At 44.0% G+C, this 25,488-nt stretch overlaps 2 protein-coding genes across 7 annotated transcripts in view; one reads left to right on the forward strand and one right to left on the reverse strand.

The window, feature by feature from the left end:
• Window positions 1-704: 704 nt before the first annotated feature.
• OXSM (3-oxoacyl-ACP synthase, mitochondrial) lies at window positions 705-12,896 on the reverse strand. 5 transcript variants are annotated; one of them, XM_053263902.1, is made up of 3 exons: window positions 12,370-12,896; window positions 9,579-10,589; window positions 705-6,211 (listed from the first exon to the last, which is right to left on the reverse strand). In XM_053263902.1, the coding sequence occupies exons 2-3, from the start codon at window positions 10,574-10,576 to the stop codon at window positions 5,809-5,811; spliced, it is 1,401 nt and encodes a 466-aa protein (XP_053119877.1). In that variant the 5' UTR covers window positions 10,577-10,589; window positions 12,370-12,896; the 3' UTR covers window positions 705-5,808. The 5 variants fall into 5 exon arrangements, with proteins under 5 accessions (XP_053119877.1, XP_053119875.1, XP_053119878.1 ...); XM_053263900.1 differs by having other exon boundaries at window positions 12,449-12,895; XM_053263903.1 differs by lacking the exon at window positions 12,370-12,896 and adding an exon at window positions 12,301-12,319.
• NGLY1 (N-glycanase 1) overlaps window positions 12,192-25,488 on the forward strand; it is a 53,425-nt gene continuing 40,128 nt past the window's right edge. Inside the window, exons 1-6 of one of the 2 annotated variants that reach the window (XM_053263898.1) lie at window positions 12,192-12,469; window positions 17,813-17,927; window positions 22,017-22,235; window positions 23,189-23,351; window positions 24,293-24,512; window positions 25,316-25,437. In XM_053263898.1, coding sequence (XP_053119873.1) covers window positions 12,342-12,469; window positions 17,813-17,927; window positions 22,017-22,235; window positions 23,189-23,351; window positions 24,293-24,512; window positions 25,316-25,437 — 967 coding nt within the window. In that variant the 5' untranslated portion in view covers window positions 12,192-12,341. The remainder of the gene's footprint in view (window positions 12,470-17,812; window positions 17,928-22,016; window positions 22,236-23,188; window positions 23,352-24,292; window positions 24,513-25,315; window positions 25,438-25,488) is intronic. The other variant, XM_053263897.1, reaches the window with a different exon arrangement.

Genomic DNA, 25,488 nt, shown 5'->3' on the forward strand with positions numbered 1-25,488 from the left:
TAATTTGCATAGTTAGTATATGATTCAAGGCTATTTCTCATATTACATGGTGATAAACATGCCAGCCAGTCCTGGTTCCTTGCTAAGTGTACTTGTATGATACACGAGGTTTTCTAACATGTTTCTGTTGCACTCACTTTACATTATTAGATGTACATCTTAAACATGTGTGATTACTCTATATGCCTATCGGCCATTTAGACTGCAGAGTTGTCCAAAATTAAGGATATGGAGCAGAGGGGTCTAAAACAATACCACCACTTGGGGCATAGGAGCTTGGTTCCTTCTTTTCTGCTTTTTGCAGATGTGGTATCAGTCTAGCTGTCTTCTTCTAACTGGAATGCTGTTTCATTTCCCCATCAATATAGCTTCTTTGGTCTTTACTTTACACATTATTCAGTCATTCCAATGAGATTGCTTTCCTCTAAATAAGATTAGCTGTTGAAACAGCCTAAATCTTTCTATAATGAAAGTAGGTTTTCCCCCTCATTATTCTCTCTGCTTCACTATTTGGTATGCAGACAGCAAAAGGAAACTGCATGTTGTTCAGTTATGTAATTTAAGCAACTCGTAAAAAAAAATATGAGCAAACTGGGCAACATTAATCTAGCATTGCACCCGGTAACTCTTCCAGCATTATAACTAAAAAACATTTACAACTTAGCTATTACGTTCCTGCGTTGAAATCCAGTATGTATGGTCTCTTCCACAGCTATAGACATAGTTTATTTATTTATATATGTATTACATTTATAAACTGCCTAACATGTAATTCTCAAGGCGGTGTACAGCAGTTTAAAATACAGGAAAATACAATAAAACCAATTAAAACAGTTTTAAAATTAGTTTTAACAGAAAGCCCGAAAAAACAGGTGCATCAAGGTATATATATTTTTAATACAGCCAAAGATGGAGACACTCTTATATTGACAGGGAGCATATTTCAAAAGCCCTGGCTCGGTCCCGCATCGCCACCAAAGGAGCCATTAACAGCTGTAACCAGATCTCCCTCCTTTGCAATAGAAATCTCAGCTTTTAAAAACTCCCTATTTTTTGAAATCTGAATAATGTACATTTAAAGAAATTTTAGGTGGTTGTAAGCTGAATCCTTGTAGCCTGTCTCTTACCTCTCAAAAAAAATTATGTCCGTTGGCTTGAACACCATAGCTGTTCTTCTTAATGCCTATTTGACATACCTGAAAAGTATATGTGATATTCAGCAGAGACTAAGTCTCAAGAAACTTCATAGAGATCAAATTCACAATACATCTTGAATGTACATGTATTGATGCAGATCATGATACTTTCAAGGTTGCCTGGGTTATTAGCAGCTGGGGATGATGAAAGGAGAAGGGTAGCCTCGACAAAGCTGCATAGGCCACAACCTTTGCAGAAACTGAACATTAGCATTGGTGATAGCATAAATACACATTTGCATCTTGAACAGGGTAGGCAGCCTTGGCACTTCAGTTGTTACTGAACTGTGCCACAATTTATCATGGGATGATGGGAGCTTTAGTTCAACAACAGCTGGAGTGCAAGCGTTGCCTACCCCTGAAGGTTAGAAGGCCACTAGACAATGATGAACCCCTTTCCAAACAAGGAGAAACCCAGATTTTGGCAGGTGAATACCCAAATCTTTAGTAATGTCCTGCTTTTTCCAAAATTAGGTGGAATCTCTATTGCATTGAGCACAGTAATATTGCAGAGAGAAGTACTTGCCCTTCAAGGGGACCCTTCCTCACACACCTGGAAGCACAGGAAACAGCTATTTGGAGCCATTTGAATCAAAAGAAGGAATGTTTTATGCTTTGGATGCTAAGTAATATATTAGCTCAAAGTATGAAACCACAAACATAAATGCATTACTTAAAAGAAAATACCAGTGGTTTCATTGGATTGTAGCCAACATGTGGCCAGCAATCAGAGAAAATATTATCGGTATCTTTTGAGAAGAACATAGACAAACAACAAATTTACAATACAAAATAATGCTTTCAATTAAGGTGGATTTGTGGGGGGAAGGAAGCATATGACCTACATGTACTTCTTTGATGTTGTGAAAGACATAGCTTTGATGTAAATACAATTCTCAGTTTAGACCTAAACTTCAAAGCAGATGAAATATCTAGATATAAAATTCTCTAAGGCGTACCCATGGCTAATCCCGTGCGTGGCAGCTCTTGCAAGAGTTCGCGAGCAGAAGCACCGGATAGGGCAGTGGGGATTACATATGCAGAGAGGGAGGAGCAACCTGTGAGAGCAGAAGCACCATGGTGATTGGGCAGTGGGGATTCCATATGCAGATAGGGAGGAGGAGCCTGTGATGGTTAAGGTAATTTGGAATGCAACTGTTACTGGTTGGAAGATGTTCTTTATTGTAGAGGAGAGGAATTTTACCTAACTATCTATCTGGATAGTGGGCAGGGGTCTGCGAAGAAAGGGGTTGTGAGAGAGGAAACAGCCCCTTCAGGAGAAGGAGGCTGCCGTTGAGTGAATTAGATGAGGAAACAAGATGAACAAAGTCTGTTAACTTAGAGAGAGAGAGAGAGAGAGAGAGAGAGAGAGAGAGATGGAAGAAAGACAGAGGGGAAGAGCGAGTGGCAGGGAGGGGAAGAGAGAAAGAAGGAAGAGTAAGGGACAGGCCCGAGCCTGTCAGTGGCCTGAGGGGAATGAGCGGCCACGGTGGTGGCGTCAGCAAGGAAGGGCCTGGTCAACCACTGCTGTTGCTCCTGTGGGGAGGAGCAGGAGCGGGGCTTGGATGAGGAGGTCTCTGGAGATAGGGTGCTGAAGCTTGGCCAGTAGGCACCAGCAACACTGCAGCCATGACCAAGAAGAGTGGTATGGAATAAAGAATGGAGGAGTGACCAAGAGGGGCGAGGGGGATGGAAGCAACGAAATGGAGGAGGAGCAGCAGCAGCGCAGCTCAGGTGAGGGTGGAGAGAATTCTGAGGCAAGGGGGCTGTGGCAGGGGTGAGGGGAGCAATCAAGTACTAGTGTGCAGATACTCCATGTGGGTTAAGCTAGTAAGTAACTAAAGCTTCATTCAAAAGCTGGCTTGGATCAAGGAATGGACTAACCAAAAACATCACCGTATGCTTGAGAGGCACCCATGTGCATCAGGTGAGAGGGGAGAGATCTCAGAGGTGAGCGGGGCTGTGGCAGGGGGTGAGGTGAGCAATCAAGTACTAGTGTGCAGATATTCTGCACGGGTTCAGCTTGTATAAATTATTTGTTCAATTAACTGGAGAATGCTTAAACCAAAGCATTTTTAAGTAGGGGTGTACACATAACTGCCTGGCCCAGTTCAGTCTGAGTTCGAACCAGACCCAAACTGGACCGGGCCAGTTTGGTTTTGCCCCCCATCGAAACCGCCCCCCCCATTTGGTTCAGGGGATTCATAGAACTTTCCACCACCACCCCCAATAATCCTTTTTCTTTAACTTACTCCCTCGGCCCCAAACCTTCGAACCAAACCAGTTCAATATCAAACCGGTTTGGATTTGAACCTGTTTGCACACTTCTGTTTTCAAGATTCAGTGCTCAATTATGTCGAGCATTTCCTCACTGTACTTGTACTTTGCTGTCACAATTACAGTTTTGAATGCATCTTTAACTGCACTATGTAATACACTCTGCTTAAGTACTGAATTATAGGCAGAAAAAAAGCTTGGCACATTCCATTCTGAAATGCTTTGAAAATGGATGCATTCTAAAGTTCTGATTTCAATGTTTCAAGAGCATTGCTTGTTTAAAGATACAGACAACAGTTCTATCTATTGCCTTAAGGCAACAGCTGACATTCTCCACAGTGCTAAGACGATGGCAAATATTTATATACCACTTTTCAACAAAAGTTCCCAAAGCAGTTTACATAGATACAAATAAATAAATAGGCTCTCTGTCCCCAAAGGGATCACAATCTTAAAAAGCAACATAAGATAGATACCACTGGAGAAATGGTGTGCTGGAGATGGATAGGGCCAGTTGCTCTCCCCCTGCTAAATAGAATCACCACTTTAAAAAGGTGCCTCTTTGCTCAGTTAGCAGGGGGTGGAAGAAGCTCTGGAAGGACAGGAAGAGGTTGTAAACTTGGTATACTTCCTTCCTCAGCCCAGCAACAGCAGAGGAGTCAGATGTGATTTCCGCTGTCTTCTCCCTCCTAAAGGACTATTCACCTGAAGGTTGTGCAGCCCTCAGAGACATATTCTTGCAAGTGAATAGTTCTGAAGAAGTAAATAGTCCTAAAGGAGAGAGCAGTGATAATTGTGTCTCTCACTGCCCAAGTTGGTCTGTGGAAGAAGGAAGGAGCGCAGCTAGTTTCCAGCTCCTTTGTGTCCCCACGGGGCTTCTTCCTTTGTCATAGCACCGTGGTCAATGTCATAGCACCGTGGTCAATGTCTGTCACTGACATGGCAAATTGACATTGCAAATACCGCCAGTATTTGCCAGTCTACCGCATTCTAGGGCTTGAGAAGTTCAACCATGATTCAAGGAGGAGGGGTAGACTTGAGGAGAATAGGAGGCCAAGACTGGGATTGGTCCTGAGCAGTCTCTCTTTCCTCAGTCACCCACCCAATATTGCAAATGAGAGAGAAGCAAGAGACAGAAATAGCTATGCTTGCTGGTAAGTCACTTTGGAACAGGCTTGTACCTCCTCATTTATTCAAACTGGACCACTAATAATAGTTAACAGCTAGAGATATACAGAGCTTTGAGAAAGTGTGGCATACAAGTGCCAATGGCTGTTGCTGAACCAGCACACACTGGAAGATGGGCATTGGAGCAAAAGCTTTACAGTGGCTTAAATGTTCTGCTCTGTAGTGCAGCAAAGAATAGACTGGCGTAGAATGAGCCTCTGATGCAAGATCTTCTTGGGCTTGGCTTATCCCCCCCCCCCCACCACCACCTTGCATCAGAGGCTATACAAGCTCAAAGAGCAAGGTGCTATTATTTCCATGGATGTTGTGGTGCAACAACATTCAGATCAAAGAACTTCAAGGCTGTGCTTGGAATATGTATGTTAGCTCCCTAACATGAATTCGGTGGAATAATTTCATTTGGCAAATGGGCCCAAAATACTGTACCAAGTTCAAACACCTGGTATTTCAGCATCCTGAATTAATTTAAAAGCAAAATGTCCCTAAGAACATGCAACCACTTTGCAAAGCCTGGGCCACTTCACAGAAAATGAATTTTTCTACACTGATGTCACTTTTCCATAGGCTCTTTGTTGAATTTTGATGTAGTTTGGTTCTTTTGTTTCAAAAGTTTGCCGACCTTTGGCTACTATATGAATCCCCCACATACTTCTTCGCATGTGCCAAACACATCCATTTCCTGTTACAGGAAGTTGTCATCCGTTATGTCCTGCCACATATAGATATGGCAAAAAGGTTGTGTATAATTGTCATATGAGAGGCTACATTCACCTAAGCCACCTAATGGCGCAAAGGGGAAGTAACTTGCCTAGCGAGCAACCGGTTGCCGGTTCAAATCCCTGCTGGTATGTTTCCCAGACTATGGGAAACACCTATATCGGGCAGCAGTGATATAGGAAGATACTGAAAGGCATCATCTCATACTGCACAGGAGATGGCAATGGTAAACCCCTCCTGTATTCTACCAAAGAAAACCACATGGCTCTGTGGTCACCAGGCGTCGACACCGACTCGACGGCACAACTTTACCTTTACATTCATCTAGTGATAAGCAGCCCTCCAACTAAATACGAAAAAAACACTCATTACTTTTAATTTGAATACAAATGTTACAAGGATTAGAACTGCAAGTGGGAAGACTGTCAAGCTAAACACTAGCAAAACACAGTGTTGCATTAGTTCCACCAAAGCCAAAAGAATTAGTGAGAGCAATACGGCGCTTTTCACTTCTCCACTCTTGGGGTACAAGTGGAACGTAGTTGAGATCAAATGGTGGCTCTGTCTGGTCCAGATTTAGAGTAGGTGGTAAAATCCCATAGTAACAAGCCAAAGCAGTAAAAGCTGCCTCAATAGCCCCTGCAGCACCCAAGAGATGGCCTGTTGCTCCCTTTGTCGAGGAAACTGAAAGAGAATATGCGTGCTCTTTAAAGAGTCTTTTTATAGCTTGATTCTCTGCAGCATCTCCTAGTGGCGTGGAGGTGGCATGAGCATTGATGTATGTTACTTCTTCAGGACAAACTCCAGAATTTTTCATTGCTGCAGACATGCATCTAAAGAGAGAGAGAAAGAAAACAATCAATTTACTTTTCCCTCAAAGGAGATTGTTGATGTCATTTCTGCCTATACAGTGTTTGTGGAAGTGGAAGGTACCAGGGTGTGTGTGTCAAACCGGGGCCCCTATGCCACCAGTTCCCACTGGAAACCTAGCAGACTGAGCTCGGTGCTCTGAGGTGGGAGGAAGCTGGTCTTCTGGTAAAGGTAAAGTTGTGCCGTCGAGTCGGTGTCGACTCCTGGTGACCAGAGAGCCCTGTGGTCACCTTTGGTAGAATGCAGGAGGGGTTTACCACTGCCATATCCTGCACGGTATGAGATGACGCCTTTAAGCATCTTTCCTATATTGCTGCTGCCCAATATAGGTGTTTCCCATAGTCTGGGAAACATACCAGCGGGGATTCGAACTGGCAACCTCTGGCTTGCTAGTCAAGTCATTTCTCGCTATGCCATTAGGTGGCCTTCTGGTAGAAAGCATGAAACGTCTCTTGTCCTAAACATGGGCCACTCTGGCTTGCACCTGAATAGGAGAATACATGTGAACACTGTAAGATATTCTTCTTAGGGGATGGGGGTGGAGCCACTCATCCCACTCATTTGAAGTTATAATTTGTAAACTACTAGAAAGAGCACTTGCATGCTTGCATCCAGAAGGTTTTCAAATTCCCTCCCTGGCAGCTCCAGAGAGGGTAGAGAGAGACTCCTACCTGTAACCTTGGAGAAGCTGCTACCTGTCTGTATAGACTGAACTAGATGGACCAATGGTCTGACTAGGTAGAAGGCACTGCAGGGGTGTAGCTAGGGGAGAGGGGGCCCGTGTTCATCCCTCTCTCTGGCGGCCCTCCCAGAGTGAGGGAGATAATGAAGAAAATAGGGAGGGATGGAGCTGGAGGGCCCTCAGGAGCTGGGGGCCCATGTTCTTTGAACCCTTTCGTTCAATTATAGCTACGCCCCTGGAAGGCAGCATCCTATGAGGAACCATCTTGGCTGCATTACCAGCCTGCCCAAATAGTCAGGCAGCTGAGCTGTAAGGCAAGCCACTAGGTACTAGAAACTCTAGCCTCACAAGCTGCTCTTCAGTAACCCACATGTTGCACAACCTAACACAGTCAGTGCTGATCTGCTGTGGGCTCTTGCCGAAGTGCCAGCAGTAGCACAAATATTTCAAGTAGCACTCCCACACTTTGTCTTTCTGATCTAAGCAGCGCTTCTGGAGTGCAGGGGCATTCCAGCCTGCAGCAGTGCAGGCAGATTGGCACCACCTGCATTAGGCTGCACAACAGGGACTTTTTTGTATGGGGCCATATATAAATATACTAAATAAATGTAGACCAGTGTCAGCAAGTTGTCTCTTCTGCGAAGCCACGGCCTGTGTAAGCTCCTGCTGTACCTCTTAAATGCTGGAACTTAGCCCCTGCCTGGTTCTGACTAAAGACTTACTGCTGGCCCCTTGGATCCTTGATTGCGACCTTACAGCTTGACCCCACCTGTGTGAAATATGCACCTGCTTGTGGCCCTGTTGGCCTCCACCCCACAGTCCTAGACCCTAACAGAAATGGAACATTAAAACAAGAACACTTTTGCATAGTACATGCAACTTTACATAATTTAAATGAATAAGAATAGAGTCCTTAAGGCTATGTGTTTAAGGCAGAAATAAATGCATTTGTCTTACATGTTAATAGAAATATTCCACACAATCCATTGCCAAGCTCACGGTGAAGTGGAAAATTCAGTCCTAATGAACTGAACATTAATTATCTCAAATGTTCTGCTGTCTTACTTGCTATCTTTAAACTAAAAGGATATTTCCACAAACACTAGTTCTCTCCATGGCAGCAATGTATCTTTGAAGTTATAATTGGTAAACTACATTGCCGTTAAATATGGGGGAGATTTACTGAACTTCTATAAAATTATTAATAATTCCTATATAGATATACAAAATGCTTCACAAAATTCTTATCTCAACCATCTTCACAACAGTCCCCAAGACAGATTTGTGCAGGAGATTGATTTGCCCATGGGCACCCCAGAGAACTGAGCAGTAATATGAAACTCGGTATTTCATTTCATTTATTTACTTAGGGCATTTCTATCCTGCCTTTATCTTAGAAGATTCCCAAGGCAACTTCTAAATCAAAACAAAATAAATAAAATCACATCAATCATCAAAACAGAACATATGTTGTTTATACTCGATAGAAGCACAATCTTTTGGCACTGGGCATCTATTAAAATCTGAGAGAACCATCCAAAAATATTTTCCCCATATCCAAGCCCAACACTACATGAACTGCACCAATTTATCTATTTATTTAAAACACACACACACAGACAGAGCTCTTTTATTGTAAACTAATATCCAAAATGGTTTATAAAACTCAACATAAGATAACAATAAAACCATTTAATAAGCAACTTTATTAAACTGCAGTAAAGCAGTTTAAAGCCAGAGGAAGCAAATAATAAAAAGTAGCATCCACCTATTAAAAGCCTTTGGACATTTCCAGATGTGTGCCTCATAGCAATACTCTCTCGTTACTTTTCCAGAATGAGTCAAGTGGAACTGTATTGCTATTTCCACACTGTTGTATACAGTATGTATTTAGACTGATGGTGGCAGACTGATTCTTCCCTTTTACCTCTCCTGTTCTGTTGTATCTGGATATAGGAGGTAAGGCAGAGTCGGGGTTGGGGGAGGAGGAAGAAAGGTAGACATCCAGAGTCGAGCAAAAGGAGGAAACTGGACCACAGAGAGGGCTGGCAGGTAATGAGAAATAATGGCAGCATGAGGAGGAGGAAGACGCGGCGGCGTGGGCCCTGGCCTGGCCACCAGGAGGAGGCTGGGGGTAGCTGTTGGTAGCTTTGGAAACCAGCAGGGAGTTGGGTGGCTGGCAGTTGTTGGGGGGGGGGGAAGCGAGCGAGGGAGGGACGGGGGGAGAGTGAGCAAGAGAGTGGGGAGGGAGAGCGAGCGAGTGAGAGATTGGGGGGGGGGATGCCACAGGCTCAGTGTACTACCACACAGATGCTCTGTGTGGGGTCAGCAAAAAACCCCAAAGTAAGTAAACTACCACACAGACACTCTATTCAGGTTCAGCTAGTATATATATAAATTCCTCTCCTCTACAATCAAGAACATCCTCCGACCAGTAACAGCTGCATTCCAACTGACCTTAACTATCACAGGCTCCTCCTCCATATCTGCTTATGGAATCCCCACTACCATAGAATGTCACAGAATCCAGAATACATGGATTTCCAGTTTGGGCTGGAAACTTTAAAAGTTATAAAATATTTTAGTTTATGAATTTATTACCAATAATAAAATAAATTTGAAATGATTTATACAGTCGTCATTTTTACCTGAAGGCGCCATCCCCATTTGGATTAGGTGCTGTTATATGACAAGCATCACCCGATAGTCCATAACCTAAAATTTCTGCATACAGTTTAGCTCCTCTTTGTACAGCATGCTCATATTCTTCCAAAACCAGAACGGCCGCACCTTCTCCCATGACGAATCCGTCTCTCTGTGAGTGGAATGGCCGGCATGCCAGCTTGGGCCTCGAGTTAAAGCTAGTACTCAAAGCTCGAGCTCTAGCAAACCCAGCCAGAGACAAAGGGCTAATGCAAGCTTCTGTTCCTCCAGCGAGCATCATATCTGCATCACCATAGGCTACAAATCGAAAGGAGTCTCCCACAGCATGTGCCCCAGTAGTACAAGCAGTTGATACAGCATGGTTGGGTCCTTTCAGCTGGTATCTAATACTAATGTGACCTGCTGCCATATTGACTAAGATCTTGGGAACAAAGAATGGACTGACTTTGTTATAACCCTTTGTTCTGAACGTGAATGCTGTCTCGGAAATATCTTCCAGTGCAACCATCCCCATTCCTATTGCCACACCAGCATTTAGGTGAGCCACTTCAGATTGCGGGTGCCAGCCAGAGTCTTTTAATGCTAGATCAGCAGCACCTATGGCCATGATGGTGGCAGAAGACATTGCTTTGCTCTCCGACTTTGACACAAAATTTTCTTCATGGAACTGGCCTTCACCAGCTCCCTTTGGCACACAGGCCGCCACTTTACAGGGTAGAGTGGAATACGCCTCCCCTTCGAGAGCAACAATCCCACAATTTCCCTGGAGAAGGTTGCTCCACACCAGTTGGGTTCCTACACCCAAAGGAGACACTAATCCTATTCCTGTGATGACCACTCTCCTTCGGCCATGAGCAACTGCACCCGTGCTCATATGTTTGTTAATGATTCTCAAACAATGATGTACTTGGAAACTTCTAAGACTCAAGCATGCGGTTTTCAATAAATCTCTTGACCAGTGGAGAAGCATGACTGCAGTCATCTGAAACACATTCCTGTAACGGGGGGAAAAAGGGGGTCTTATTATTGACAAAATTTCATCTAAAGGGATAGAGTAATACAAATACATAAGAAAGAATTTCTACCTTAAAGGATCAGGGTAAGTGGTGGGGGAACTACTGTTTCTGACACAAACATTTTTCTTAAAAGCACTGTTTTTCAGCCTTTGAGAAAAGACAATTAAATGTGATATATATATTTAAATATCCAGAACTAAGATGTTCAATTATCAGAGCTGAAGAGACCTAATGTGGTGCAAGGCAGCTGCTACTGTAAATGCAAATCCAACTAAAATTTGGTTCTTCCTTTATAATTCGTGCCTGTTTTCCAATATAATAAATGCTAATTGCAATTTACAGGTGGAAAATCTTTTAGAGACTGGTGTTCAATTCAACTTGAAGTCCGAATTTGACACTTAGGCTTCACCAAAATCATCATTAATGTTATAAAACACAACACACACTGCTGAAACAGTCTAGCACCCAGTTTTGCAGCAAGACCTATCCAGTGCTACCTCCCCAGGAAAATCTCTGAATGCAACCAGACCTTGCCCAGCTCTCTGGTTGACCTGGCCTGTGGAGGTGGCAAGACTTAAAGTAAACTAGGAGTAACTTATGGATACCATGTGGGATTTGCAAAGGACTTGAACAAAAATGAATCACATCTCCGAGATGTCCTATCCTACTATAGCTAAGTTTTATAACAGTTTTATAGGAGACACTAATGATAGAGCACTAGCTAATAGGAGACAATTGGCTACTGATAAGCAACTTGCTTGGACTAAACACACATATTTAGTAACAGATTTTTTAAAATCAGAAAACAAATATAATTTTTCAAATTTAAAACTGTGCATGCCATTGCCAACAAATGTTTACCCTATACCAAAATAGATCCTCCTGCTGTGTAAAGCAGAATGTCAGGCTCTGATAAATCTAGCAACATTTTGGCCCCGATCCTGTAAGTTACTTGTGACTAAGGCTGCAACACAATGCACAATTACCTGGGGAATACCCACTGAATTCAGTAGTTTTTACTTCCAAGGAAAAATGCATAGGATTGATAGGATTATTAGTATGATTGCTTGTTCCACTGATTTTGAATTTTTAAAAGAATAATATTGGAGAACTAGATTTCCATACTTGTGTCATGTAAAAGTGGGGTAAAAAAAATTGTAATGTGCTATTTCTATGTGGTAGGAAAGTATGTATTTTAAAGTTAAAGAATGCAAAATTCGGTGATGAAGTGTGCCAGCCACCTGATACAATGAAATCGCTTCTTATTCATTCTACCCTGAGTAACTAGTTCCTCAGATTAATGTATCTGAACGTAGTATCATAATCACATGTTTAATATTGATTATTATTTCCTAAGTCGTTATTCTAAGGATTGTCTGCAGTCTTGCCTCTTGCATCTGGGATGAAAGGAGGAACCAGTAAGAAGATGCATTTTGAGACTGTTCAGGGACTATTATGATGGCAGACGCGTCATTTCGCTTACTGCGCATGCGCAGACCCCGAAAAAAAAATGGAGCATATCACGTATGCGCCACTGTCATCCCTTCCTGAGCTACCATAGAAGTTTTTGAAAGCAAAGCAGAGGAATCCCGCCCGCTCGCCGCACTTTTCTGGAGTCATTGCTTCATTCAACTTTATCCAGAACCGAGTGCGGGCGGGCGCACGACGAAGTAGAAGTTTTTTTGCTCACTGGCAAGGACACCCGTGCGGGCAAACGCCACTAGAGACAGGATGGCGGCCGCGATGGGACCCTCCTCACCCGTGCACTCGCAAGCCGTGAGCGAGCTCTGCCAGAATTCCACAGAAACGTTTTTAGAGGCCTCTCGCTTGCTGCTTACCTATGCGGACAATATCATCAGGTGAGAGGGACGGACGGGCCCATCAAACAACAGTGGCTGGCGAGGGTGGTGACTGACGACTTGCGTCTGCTTCGCGGAGGCAGTCGGGACACAGCGCGCCTTGGTAGAGCTTCTGGATCGCAGCTTTGAGGGTTGCTTGCAGTGCTGCGGACGGGCAGGAACTGCCTTGAGGAAGGGACTGTTATATATGCCTTTGTCGGTGGCAAAGAGTAGTGGCAGGCAATTGCCCAGCTTGTCTTTCGTCAGCTGTAATCAGATCCGTCTCCTCTGTCCGCTCTTTGCTTAAAGAGCGTGGGTAGCGATGGAGAGCGAGTCGCCAAGCCTCCCGTGTTGCATGTTATACTGTTACGGCCTTACCTTTGTGCCATTCATTCCCTCCGCTGTAATAGGAAGCAGAACCGCAGTGGCTCGATAGAACACGTGCGTCTTCTGTCATGTGACGGGTCATCCATGCCATAGCATTCCTAGTAGAGTTTGATTTAACCCTAGAACCTATCTTGGAATTCAGTGTTCACTCAGCATACAAAGAGTGGAGAGAAGAAGATGAGAAAACCTCTGAGCAAATGCAGAGTGCAAGTCATCCTCCACTCAATCACATTTGTTAATGTGGGGGTTGGGGCAGCAGACAATGTGACCTCTTTTTGACACTGGAGTCCCAGTACCACTCTTTTTAGAAACTGGAGCACGACTCATGTCAGGACAGGAGCACATGTTGAAATGGAAAAGAAAGGGCTGGAGTTACCATTTTACAAATAAAATTGTTGCAGCCCCTCCCTCCCTCCCTCCCTCCCTCCAGGTCTGGGGTGTTCACTTAAGGTTACCAACAGTCCCTTATTAGCAGGGACACCCCTTATTTCAGCCCCAAATTGCCTGTTCCTTACAGGATGCCACATGTTCCTTATTTTCAGCTAATTGGAAGAATTTATGGCTCAGATTAAGCCAGTCATTTTCACTAATAACAACAGAATTAATGAGCTCCAACACCTTTCCCTTCTCCCTGCCTACCAGAGTACTCTGTGGTTCTGGTGGGCTGCAGGCTTAGGATTGCCAACAGTCCTATATTGGGGCCATCAACAAAACAGTAACATTAACAGCCATCAGTGGTTGGCTAACTTAGCATTACCCAGTATCAGGATCTTGAAAATCATGCAAGCAATGACTTCTAGATAGTATTCATGTGTGAAATCTATTTTTACTGGCTAACAGTGCTTCTCTTTCTAGAAAACAAAATTACATCACACCCATTTTGGCTAACCATGCTTATATTAATAAGCAGAGGAGACGCAATCTAAGTTGTAACTTATAGAGGCGCTTCAGACGAGCAATGTGAAGTGCCATAAGTGGGTTTGTGGGGAGAGCGGGCTTAACCTGCTCTCCCCGTACATGAGCCGGCAGCTCGCCCTGGGCGGCTGGTTGGGGGGCGGGGATCGGGGGCCTCTTGGCCCCCGGAAGTACCAGAATATCCCACATGAGTGCACGGAGCATTCTGGGGAGCCCTTCGACACTGGGAGGTTTGTTGTAGCCTCCCCATCGGGGGTCTACTTGTGAGCCACCGTGGGGCCACCACACCTCAGTGACACTTGGCCAGAAAATGGGGTTAGCGGGGCATGTACTCTGCTAACCTCGTTTAATGGTGGGGGCATTTAAGACGGCTGGCTGCTGTTAGCTACGTGGCTCCCATTGCATTACACAAGCAGCAGAAACCAGGCTGGGCTCCCTTAGCCCAGTTTCTTCTGCTCGTGTCGTTTAAGTTGAAAGTGGTAAAAACACATACAGCACTCGGGCTGCCATATACTCCCTGTCTTGTGTCCCTTATTCGGGAAGTGGAATGTTGGCAACCCCATGTTCACTACTGAGGCTTTCCAAACCACACAACTGGCATGATGGTTTATTTATATGGCAGCACCCTGGTTTATTTATATGGCAGTTTATTTATTTATATGGAGATATATATATATATATATATATATATATATATATATATAAAAATTTATATGGCATTTTATATGGCAGTTTCTCTATGAAGCCCACGTGAGGCAGCGTTCTCAGGCGGTGAGTGAGAGCAGCCCACCCCCTGTGGTGAACGTTACTTCAACTGCCTGGTGCCTGCGGCCACTTATCCATCTCCTCTCCACTGCTCCCGCCCAATTTGGGGCTGCCTTCTCCTGGTTGATGGTTTATTTATATGGCAGCACCCTGGTTTATTTATATGGCAGTTTATTTATTTATATGGCAATATATATATATAATATGGCAGTTTATATGGCAGTTTATTTATATGGCAGCTTCTCTATGAAGCCACGTGAGGCAGCGTTCTCAGACGGTGAGTGAAAGCAGCCCACCCCCTGTGGTGAACATTACTTCAACCGCCTGTTGCCTGCAGCCACTTATCCATCTCCTCTCCACTGCTCCCGCCCAATTTGGGGCTGCCTTCTCCTGGTTGGCCCGCCTCACCAGCCCTACCTTCCAGGATATGCTGCTGTTTGCTGTTGTAGACCTGCAAGGCAGCATGTGGCAGCTTTGTATGCTGGCCTCTCCTTGCTGCTGCTGAGCATGAGCTTGCTCTGCCCTCCAGCACCACATGTGTCTGTTCGGTCTCCTCTCAAACTGAAGGAGTCCTCTTCAGGCTGGGACTGGCGAAGAGAAAGAGAGACAAGGAAAGGCCAGTGGGTGAAGCTACTGCCACTGGATCTATGCTCCATGCCGCTTTGTCAGCCTACAACAACAAACAGGAGCATGCTCCAGAAGGTGAAGCTAGCAAAGGGGAGGAGGTTAGGGCTGGAGCTTCCAGCCCAGGGGGCCGGGGCTGGTAGGGCTGAGCAAAGTGGTTCATTTCCATCCATCTTAAGCAGTGGAAGGCAAAGAGCCAACACTGGCGCTATCCATGTACATGGTACGTTACAACAGATAAGAGGACAGACTGCCCCTACCCTGAGGGGCTCGCAACCTAGAAATAGAAACATGGGAGACAACAAAGAAGGGGAGTAGAGAGAAGCTGAAGCAGGGTAAATGGGAAGAATACAAGATCAGAGGCTCCTAGCTCAGTAGTCTGTGAGCCAGGAGCTTTCCCAGACATCAGAGTTTACCGTAGATCTAAATCAGGCTACGCTCTAACACACATGAAAAATTTGAATTGTGTGTGAAGTGCTCCCTGATAGCTTGCAGGGACTTTGTGGTAAATTTGGCTAATATGTGAACGCTAGAGGAGATGCAAACAAAAAGCCGGGTGTGAAAAACTTCCAGGGGTCCAAAATGGGTTGATCAGTACATTTTGAGTGAATAAACGGGGTCTTGTTTTTGGTTTGCAGATTACCCTAGTAGAATTGTTAGCCATGATGGCCTTTGATAATGAGTACCTTTCACCCCCCCAAAACCAGCTTATTGTGTAAAAAATAGCTTTAAAATGCATAAAATGCAACAGTGACCATATGGTGTCCAAATAACTTTACTAATCTAACATTTTCTATCTGAAGTAACAGACTGACGGCTAGAAAAGTTTCCCCATGGCAATATTTAAAAGCATTAATATACAGAAAACAGTCAAAAATCATAAAACTTCTGTTAAAACTGTGTAGGAAATAACACAGGAAATACTACTTGGGTAATAAGCAATCCAGAAAACACAGGCCCATTTATTCATTCAGAGGTCATTCACACAATCAAAAACTGTGTTCTACCTGGGTTTGGGGGCAGTGTGTGCTTCCAATTTTCAGTTGTGTGGAAGCAAGGTAGGGGGAAAACCTGTGATTGGTAGGAAAAAAAGCTACCCAGGTTTTCCTACCTTGTTTCCACACAATCACCTGTTCCTAAGTTTTCCTCCTTCCTTGCTTCCACACAACCGAAAATTGGGAGCACACGCTGCTCCCAAACCCTGGTAGAACACAGTTTTTGGTTCTGTGAATGGCCTCAGAATGTACTGATCAACCCTTCTGGCCCATAGACAGAAAGTCCCCACCTGAGACAAGAAGCAATTTGCTACCTTGTCTCAGCAGCCCTACCCACCCTTAGTGCCACAGCCCTGCCCCTCTTCCCTCTCCCTCCCTGGGCTCTGCGTATCTGCCTGTCACTCGCCGGTGCTAGGGCTGGCCTCCAAACAGGTTTTTGCGGGCCTCCAAACAGGTTTTAAAGACCAGTGGTTCAGCCGGTTTGAAGGCGGGGGCGGGGGGGAGATAACTAAGGATTGGGGAGGGTGCACTCCCCCACCCCATCACGTTTCCTCTGCCGGCACTCTCTTTAAAAATGGTCCAGCAGAGCGGCAGCATATCTCCCTGCCGCCTTGTTGCCTCCTTAGACCGGAGACCGGAAGTGACTGGAAATACCTGGTGCGCATGCTTACATTGGGCTCGTGTGCACGGGCCCAACATGCAAGCATGATGTGCATGTGCCTGGTGCACACATGTATGCCAGATTCTTCTGATCACTTCCAGTCCGAGGAGGCAACGGGGCAGCAGGGAGGTACACTGCCTCCCCACCAGACCGTTTTTAAAGAGAGTGCCGGCGGGGGAAACTCCCTGGGAGTGCACCCTCCCCGGTCCTCAAAGTTATCCCCATCCCTTTGAACTGGCAGGCGCCAGTTCCATGCACACCACTAGCTGGCGCTAGAGCTGCATGCATTTGGCTTTGCTCCTTGGGGTCTCCCACCACACTGTGCTGCTGCTCCAGTAGCAGCTCTCGCCTCACCAGCCTTCCTGCCGCTCTCTGGCTGCCACTGTCTTTGCAACATGGAGGCAAAGTGGAAAAGTCTGGTGGTGCTGGGGAAAGAGTGGCAACCAGAGAGTGGTGGGCAAGTGAGTGAGCTGATGACTACTGCTCAAGTAACAACATGGCTGTGGTAAAAGACTCTGGTCGGGTGCAAGCCAGATGCATGCTGCTACTGTGTAGGTGAGCAGAGAATTGGTGGGTGGTCAGAATGCTCCCAGGAGAAGAAGGGAGTGTCCACAGGTTACAGCCCCAGGAGCAGAGCTGTGGTAGGGAGGTGGAATGCACCCTGGGAGTGGGAGGAGAAAAGGAACAGGAAGGAAAAAGGTGCCAGAGCAGCAGTGAAAAGGAGGGGAGGTGGTGACAGTGGACAGTAATTGTCATGAAATAAAACAGTAAACCCTTTAAGCCTCTTTACAAATCTAATTTGCTTCATGCATGATCAACGGTCGTATTTTTGAGAATTGTGAATGCAAAAAAAGGTGACTGAAGACTCCAAAAAGGCATACTGGAATAAATTAAGGGGCAGCAGTTAGCATGTCTGGACATGTTCCTGAAATGTGATGCCATGTCCAGGTTTTAAATGGGCAAAACACCTTTATTTAACAAACTTATGATCTTCTGTTTTTCTTTTGACCCTATCAGTCACCCAAATGAAGAAAAATATCGCTCTATTCGGATTGCAAATCAGAAATTTTCCACTAGATTGTTGCCTGTCAGAGGAGCAATTGAATGTTTGTTTGAAATGGGGTTTGAAGAGGTGAGTACATTGGAAAGAGACTTACTTCCCAGTAAATGTCCTTTTGTCAATCCAGTTTTCATTTTGTATTGTTTTTCACACTCATTGTAAATTGGGATTTCTCAGGTTTTGCTGAAGTTCAGGCTCCCTGCCCGAAGGAAAAGCTGGACATAACTTTGACTCCTGACAAGGATTTCACAGGAAATTTTACCACCAACACTTCACCAACTTCCATTCTTCATTCAGCATAAGCATCACCAATTCTATACATAAACCTCTAAATACTGTGGTTATATTATACAAGGGATACCAGCACACCCTAAAGGGGAAACCAACTGACCACTCCTACTTCTATGGCACAAGACATCATCCACAGCACTTATTGTAGCTCATAGTCTATCAGTATTCCGTATAAAACCAATGCAATGAGTAATGCATTCCCAGGACTGCTCAGAGCCAGGATTCTCAAATGCTGATGTGGTTTGGACCTTGTAGACTTTATAGCACATCTGCTTTCTTTCCTGTGCAGTGTGTGGTGATAAAACTTAGGCATCCCGGGTTTTGTCACCTGACATTCATTGAATGATACAGCTATTTCTAAGCCGGATGACTTTCTAGAGAGTTAAGAAATACTGGGAATATTTTCATGCTTCTCAGTCCATAGAACCTCTCTTCCCCTGGCTCAGTGAAGCAAGACATATCAAATAATTAAGATCTGGATAGACTAAAGGGGCATCTGGTGACCCCTCCTGCTAAAAACAGCCAGACAAAGCAGCCAGACAAAAACTTGTGCAAGTGGAACACTTCTTCATGTACTCGGGGTGTTGGGAAGACGGGGATATTTTCACCAATACCTTCCTTCCCTCTGCAGCCCTTTGTGCCCACTGCAGATATATCCCTGATGGTCCCTCCAGTCCCCAGGGACATAATTTTAGAGAGCACAGTGGGCTGCAGAAGAAAGGAGAGGGATCAACAAAAATCACCCCTTGCCCCTGTGTGCAAGCAACCTTCTCGTGCAAGTCTTAGTCTGGATGCTACCTAGGACCATCCATCTTTTAGTGTGTTTCCCCTTGAGATCAGCTTAGGTAAGCAAGCCCATAGTATGCCATAATTAGAATGTGTCTAAGCAGGAAATTAGCCCAAATTATATAAGCAACCAAGAAGATTATGTAAGGACGCCACTCATTGAAGAGAACACAAATTAAGTGAATGCTTCTATCACAACTGCTTGTTAGTAGCAAGTTTCACCTGCAGGAAAATGTCTTTAGGTAAACTTAATGATTATCTAGATCCTGAGAATGGGCCAAACCCTTAACTAAGTCTGCCCAGGAAACTACGTAATGTACAACTCCAGTGTCACCTATCACCATGTCTCTAGTTGTGGCAGACCATGACACTCTGGAGGAAGTAGGAAGACAAACCCTAAGATCATATACTTAGGAGCAGGGGGGAAATTTTGACTCCTGATTGGGATTAGCGCATAGCCAGCCACATACCTGAACGGCTTAGGTCCAGGTTACCTTAGAGAGCACCTTCTTCTGCATGATCCCCACCACACGTTAAGGTCATCTGAAGAGGTCCATCTCCAGTTACCACCAGTGTGTCTGGTGGCGACTCTGTAGCCGCTCCTGGACTGTGGAATGCACTCCCTGCAGAAATCCGTAATTTGACCTCTTCATTGGCTTTTAGGAGAGCCCTTGAAACCTATCTGTTTGGCCTGGCCTTCCAGGGTTTTTAAACTGTTGTAAAGGATTTTTAATGTTGTTACCTGGTTTTTCAGGGTTTTTAAATTGTTTTTATTGTTTAATTTTTGTTTTATAGTGTTTTTATAATCTCTGTTTAATTGTTACTTGATTTTAATTGTTTTGTTTTAATTGTAAATCGCCCTGAGCCATTTTGGAAGGGCGGTCTAGAAACTGAATGAATGAATGAATCAAATACAGACTGGCACTAGGCAGCCCCTTACCTGTTAGAGATGGAGGTAAATAATCTATTTGGCAAAGACCCACATAATACCCAGCAGTTGACTACACCCTCAGTAGTATTCAAACATATGATGTAGAAGGTAACCAGAAAAAAAAACACACACATGAAAAAAGCCAACAAGAAAATTGCACACAGAAAAAACCCCACTGTCATAAAAGCACACAAGAAAAACGCACACATGGAACATTGCTCACACGGAAAATTGCTCACACAGAAAAATGCCCACACGGGAAAATGCCCACACGGAAAAATACGCACATATATACTACGCTCCAATGCAAGCATTTTTCTGTGTGTGCATTTTTCCATGTGGGCATTTTTCCATATGAGCAGTGTTCCGTGTGTGCATTTTTCTTGTGCGCATTTATGACAGTGGGTTTTTTTTTCTATGCGCAGTTTTCTTGTGGGCTTTTTTCATGTTTTTTTTTTTTCATAGAACCAGTGTAGAATGCCTGCTGGAATTTGCCTCAGCAGGAAAGCGGGAGGAGGTGGGAGTTCCTCTCCTAGGGGAAGGTGGATACAGAGATAGCATTCAGTCAAGGTACAGAGATGAAGGCTAGTAGGTGAGAGAGAGCCTCAACAAAGTCTTGGGTTTTCAGCTTCCCTGTCCCTGAGAAGGTACTGTAGTTAAGAGAAAGGGGCTAAAGTTAACTTCCATCTTCAAGCCTCAAAGCTATCTGGGGAGGGACAGGCCAAACCTTTCTCCCTCTGAATCCCTTCTTTCTCCCCACCTTTAAATAGTAGAGGACAAAGCCTACTGGATGCCAGACAAAAGTCTTTAATGCCCCTAGTAAAACTTCATAGCATCCAGTCACACAGTATGATCTGGGGGATCCTCAGCCTCTCCTGTTTCATAGAGGTTGCCCTCAGGCCCGGGCACACATATGCTTATTCAGAACACCAACAAAAACAAACTGTATGGGCAAATCAAAACGTTCCTGTTGACTAGTAGTTTCCTGACTGCAACTACAGCATGAGGGTTTGGGGAGGGAGGGTAAGGCGAGACGCAATTGGGTATAGTAGGTGGAATGTTGTACATGGATGGAAAAGACTCGGCCATGACCTTGGGCTAACACTGTATTTTTGCCTAATCTACCTCATGGGTTTTTTGTGAGGATAAAATGAACTAACCTGATTTATGACGTCCTCAATTTCTTGAAGGCATGGCAGAATAGTTCCCTCAGACATGACAGAACCCTTCTTTGTTTCTTAAAAAACTGTAAGGCATAAGCCTGTGTAAATATTTGGCTAAAAATAGTCGAAGCCAAATAATTTGTACAGTCTTGTTGGCACCATGCAGAGGTGAGTGTTCCCAACATGAATCTCCATGTGGGACTCAGATCCTGAGGGCCCCTTAAAGAACAAAGAGCCCTGATGCGTTCCAGTGCCATCTTGGAAGGCATGAGTAGAGTGTGGGAAAGGACTCCACTTCCCAACACATTGGGAACACTCCCATAGACTTCTATGAGAACAGAACTGGAAAGAACTCCACTTCCCAGCACCCCCCACACCCCTTCCAAGATGGCACTGGAATACAGCAGAGCTCCATCATCTTTAAGGGCCCTCGGAACAGGTAGAGTGTTGATTAGGGATCTGGGTCCAGGACAGAGGTGTGCGTTGGGAATGCTTGGCTCCATGTGGTGCCTGCAGCGCCATGTAGATTATTCACCTTCGGCTATTCAGAGCCAAATATGTTCATAGGCTTAATAAGGCACTAATTCAGTTCTAGAGCAAAGTCTGTGAAGATGATGCTAAAGATTGAAATGTTACATCTAGTAGTAATAGTGAGTTTATTACGGTCCTTAGACCAGCTTAACATTTAAAATAATACATTTATAATTTACAAAATATTCAAGTTGCTAATACAGACTCTACGAAGTCTTGATGCAACAAAACAAAACTTGGCCACATTAATAGAGGTAACAGATTTAAAATTTGACAGCAAGAAGACCAAGTAAAATTGATCCGTATGGCCAGGATGATTCTTTAAGAGAGGAGCAATGAACTTAATACGAGCATCCCTATAAAACTGACAATAAAGAATAACCTGAACAACTGACTATATCCCCTGAGCCGTGTTACATCTGATTACAGAAATTTTGACTTTTGTAACTATAATTTCAGGGGGAAACTCATCTTGTTTTTCCTAAGGAAGCATCAATTGAGCAGCTACGCAGAATTCGAGATCTAATTGCCAGGGAAAGAAATAGTAGATTAAATGGATCAAATCAATCAGAGCAATCGGTATCCTCTCAGAAGGCAACAAACACACAGCCTGCTGCATCTCAGCCATCAAGAACGGTTGACTCCAACCCAGACCCAGCTGCTCAGGCTGCTGTTATGGTAACCACTTCAGAACTTTCTTACATTGATCAAGGAACAGAGATTTTATTTTTAAGCCCTCATATTTTAATTCATATAGTTACTGTTAGGAACATTTTCACCTTAAATTTATATACAGTATGGAAATTTATATTGTGTCAAAACCCTGTTCTTCAAACAGAATGTGTTTGTCTTTAATATATGTCCACTGTAGGGTATGGATGCCAGATCCGCTTTTGTACCCAGGACTGCATTTGAGCCTTGCTATATAAAAGTCCCCTCCCACCAAATCACATGCCATTTTTACACTTGGGAAAGCCTGTGTGCATCTTCTCTTCACTTATTTTAGTACAGCTTCTGCTCAAGATAGTATGCATAAGCAGACTGTGAGGCTATTCACAAGCGCATGCAAAACTGGGCTGAGGGAGCCCAGCCTGGTCTTGCACGCACGTGCAAGCCACCAGGATCAGGCCACTCCCAGCAGCACCACGGCAGCAAACCCGCCTAAGTAGCCTCCATTGAAAATGAGGTGAAGGGAGCGAGCACTCCCTTAACCTCGTTTTTTTGCTCGTGTGTCAGACGGCACACTCGGGGAGGGGGATATCCATAATTCACCATGCATTCGTGTGGTGCATTATCAGCGCTCCGGGGAGCGAGGTGACATGTAGTGGTGCTCCCCAGCACCCCGACCCTTGGAGCTGCTGAGAGAGCTGCTGCTCGTCTGGGTGGGTGATCTGCCCCCCGCCCCGAGAAGGGGAGACAGTCGTCTGCGGGGAAGGAAGGTTTAATCTGCTTTTCCCACAGACTGCCCTCTAGCCCTTCTTCGTAATCATGAGAAGAGGCTCATTGACTGTTACATCCATAGAAACATCTCTCTTTATACCATTTTAAAAAATGGAAGACCAGAAGTTCTATCCAATCCTAGAAAATATTTGTGACCACTGAAATGAAATACATTTTTTCCCCCGTTCTAGACGACTGAAGCAGTTTTTCTGAAGACAATGCAATCAAATTTTCAGCATGTAGTGGTATATGAGAACCCTGGTTTACAAAAGAAAGCATTGGCTTGTATTCCAATCCAAGAACTGAAAGAGAAAGCTCAAGAAAAGTTAAAACAGGCAAGAAAAGTGGATAAAGGTAATATTTTAAATAAAAATTTGGAAGTGTGAAGATGTTAAGTAGGATGTCTTAGATGTATATGGGTTTACTGCCATATAACACAAACACGAGAGGAAACATTTCAGAAGTGCAAAGTTGCAAACCTTTAAAAGTTGCAAATTGGGCTTCAATAATGTTTTTCTTCAAGCATAGTTCACAACTAAAATTAACGTTTTAAAAGTTATGTTTTTATTTCACTAAAGATTGTTTTTCAGCATCTCTGTGCTCCAAAAACAAAGAAGGTGGTTTGGGAGGCTGTGGTGATGTTTCCCTTGTAGTTAGCATAATTCAGTTGAGGGAGACAGTTTTTGTCTCTGATCCAGGGACTGATCTGGGGGAGCAAACGTGGTTCTTGCATTTCCATCCAATTCTGTGTTACTTATAAAACATTAGAACTGGATTAGGCTAGCCAGTTTCCCTAGCGGCAACTTCTTGCTTCCTAGGCAAGTTATTTCCCCACTGTGCCATTAGGTGGCTTGTTAATAAATAAAATCTCTTAATTAATAATAAATCTCTTACAAATATAAAAATTGTATCAAATATTTTGAAGTGTTTGTGGGTTGGTTTGTGTAAAATAAAGTCACACTTCTCAATTACCTATACCAAATTTTGCATAAACAACACTGCCACTTAAAGTAGCTGAGTGAACTACCTTTTACTCCAGAATATGCTTGGGGGGGGGGCTGCAACAAAAATTTTTTTCATGCAAAATGGTTTTGCCCAGTCAACCACAAGCCTTACCTACTAGTTTGATATAAAATGTTAGATAATTTGCCATTATTATTCCAAAGTAGATCAGTGCTTATTTGGAAATTGCTTCTGCTTTAGTTCTGTGGCATTTCCATAAATCTATAAATTCAGGTCCACTTAATTAGATCTTTGAAGGATCTGTCTTAATTTTATGTGTGTTAATTTTTCAGGCACCCTTGTGAATGAACAGGATTTTCTATTGTTGGAGCTCCTGAACTGGTTTAAATGTGATTTTTTCCAGTGGGTAAATAACCTTCCATGCAGCAAGTGTGGGGGCGAGACAGAATCTAAAGATAACTTGCCACCTAGTGATGATGATTTGAGATGGGATGCAAGTAGAGTTGAAAATCACTTCTGTAACCAATGCCAGTTTAGCAACAGGTTTCCAAGGTGAGCATCATATGTAGATGATTTGCAGTACATACATTATCAGGGAGTTGCATTTTCACTCCTATCTTGATTTGTGGGCTCAGTTCAGAGAAGTGCAAACCAAGTTTCACTTGCTCAACAAGGCTTTCTCAGTCCTCATGCCCAGTGCAGCCCCCTGAAAACTCATTCTTGAGGGGTCCTCTGGAAGGGCTTGAGTCCTGCAGCAGGAGGGATGGGGGTCCTGTAGAAATGGGGGAGGGGCACAAGCTATCAGGAGTGTCTTTTCACATGCATAAGGCGTCTTTGGATCCAGCCTATAGACCGAAATCCCATGTATAATGCATAAGAACAATGGTCCTTTGAGCAGTACTGTGAAGGTATAATTAGGCCTGTTTTATTGTCAGGTAATACAGAATAATTGATTTGTCTACTTCCTGTGTTCTTATCACTGCTTTCTTTTAGCCACTGACAGTCTATGCACATTCAGAGGCACTATTCTGATTAAGATAATGGATTTCAGGGATAAGCACAGGTTTCGATGTTGAGCCCCTGCAGTATGAATAAATAGAAAATATTTAAATACTAATGCTAGTTCCCTTGTCTATACTTTCAGCAGAAGTCAAAGGACCTTATTTGTTAGGGGCTGTTGAGTGTGACAATAGCCAGGGATTTTTAGATTTAAAATGAGGGCTAGGTTATGGAAGTAACTATATCTACCCTTTGTAAATTTTAAAATCCTGGCAGATATGGGATGGCATAAGACATAAGATCATAGTTTTCTGGCATGACCGCTGCCCCTCTTCCTTTATTACCTGTTTCCACAGGTACAATAATCCTGAGAAACTTCTGGAAACTAGACGTGGGCGTTGTGGAGAATGGGCCAACTGCTTTACCCTTTGCTGCAGAGCTGTTGGGTTTGAAGCAAGATATGTTTGGGATGCAACAGGTATAATTGTTTAAGGACTCCTTATAATAATGCGAAGACTACAATATGTAC

Source organism: Hemicordylus capensis, chromosome 6, assembly GCF_027244095.1.
Source record: "Hemicordylus capensis ecotype Gifberg chromosome 6, rHemCap1.1.pri, whole genome shotgun sequence".
Classification (NCBI taxonomy): domain Eukaryota; kingdom Metazoa; phylum Chordata; class Lepidosauria; order Squamata; family Cordylidae; genus Hemicordylus; species Hemicordylus capensis.

What these genes read in the sequence shown, in the direction of transcription:
- OXSM (XM_053263899.1), bottom strand. Translation starts at nt 12,042, where the DNA reads ATGCATCTTCTTACTGGTTCCTCCTTTCATCCCAGATGCAAGAG. An exon ending in TTTCATCCCAGATGCAAGAG is followed by an intron (nt 10,590 to 11,998) that starts GCAAGACTGCAG and finishes CCCCCGTTACAG; the next exon opens with GAATGTGTTTCAGATGACTG. An exon ending in AATGGGGATGGCGCCTTCAG is followed by an intron (nt 6,212 to 9,578) that starts GTAAAAATGACG and finishes CTCTCTCTTTAG; the next exon opens with ATGCATGTCTGCAGCAATGA.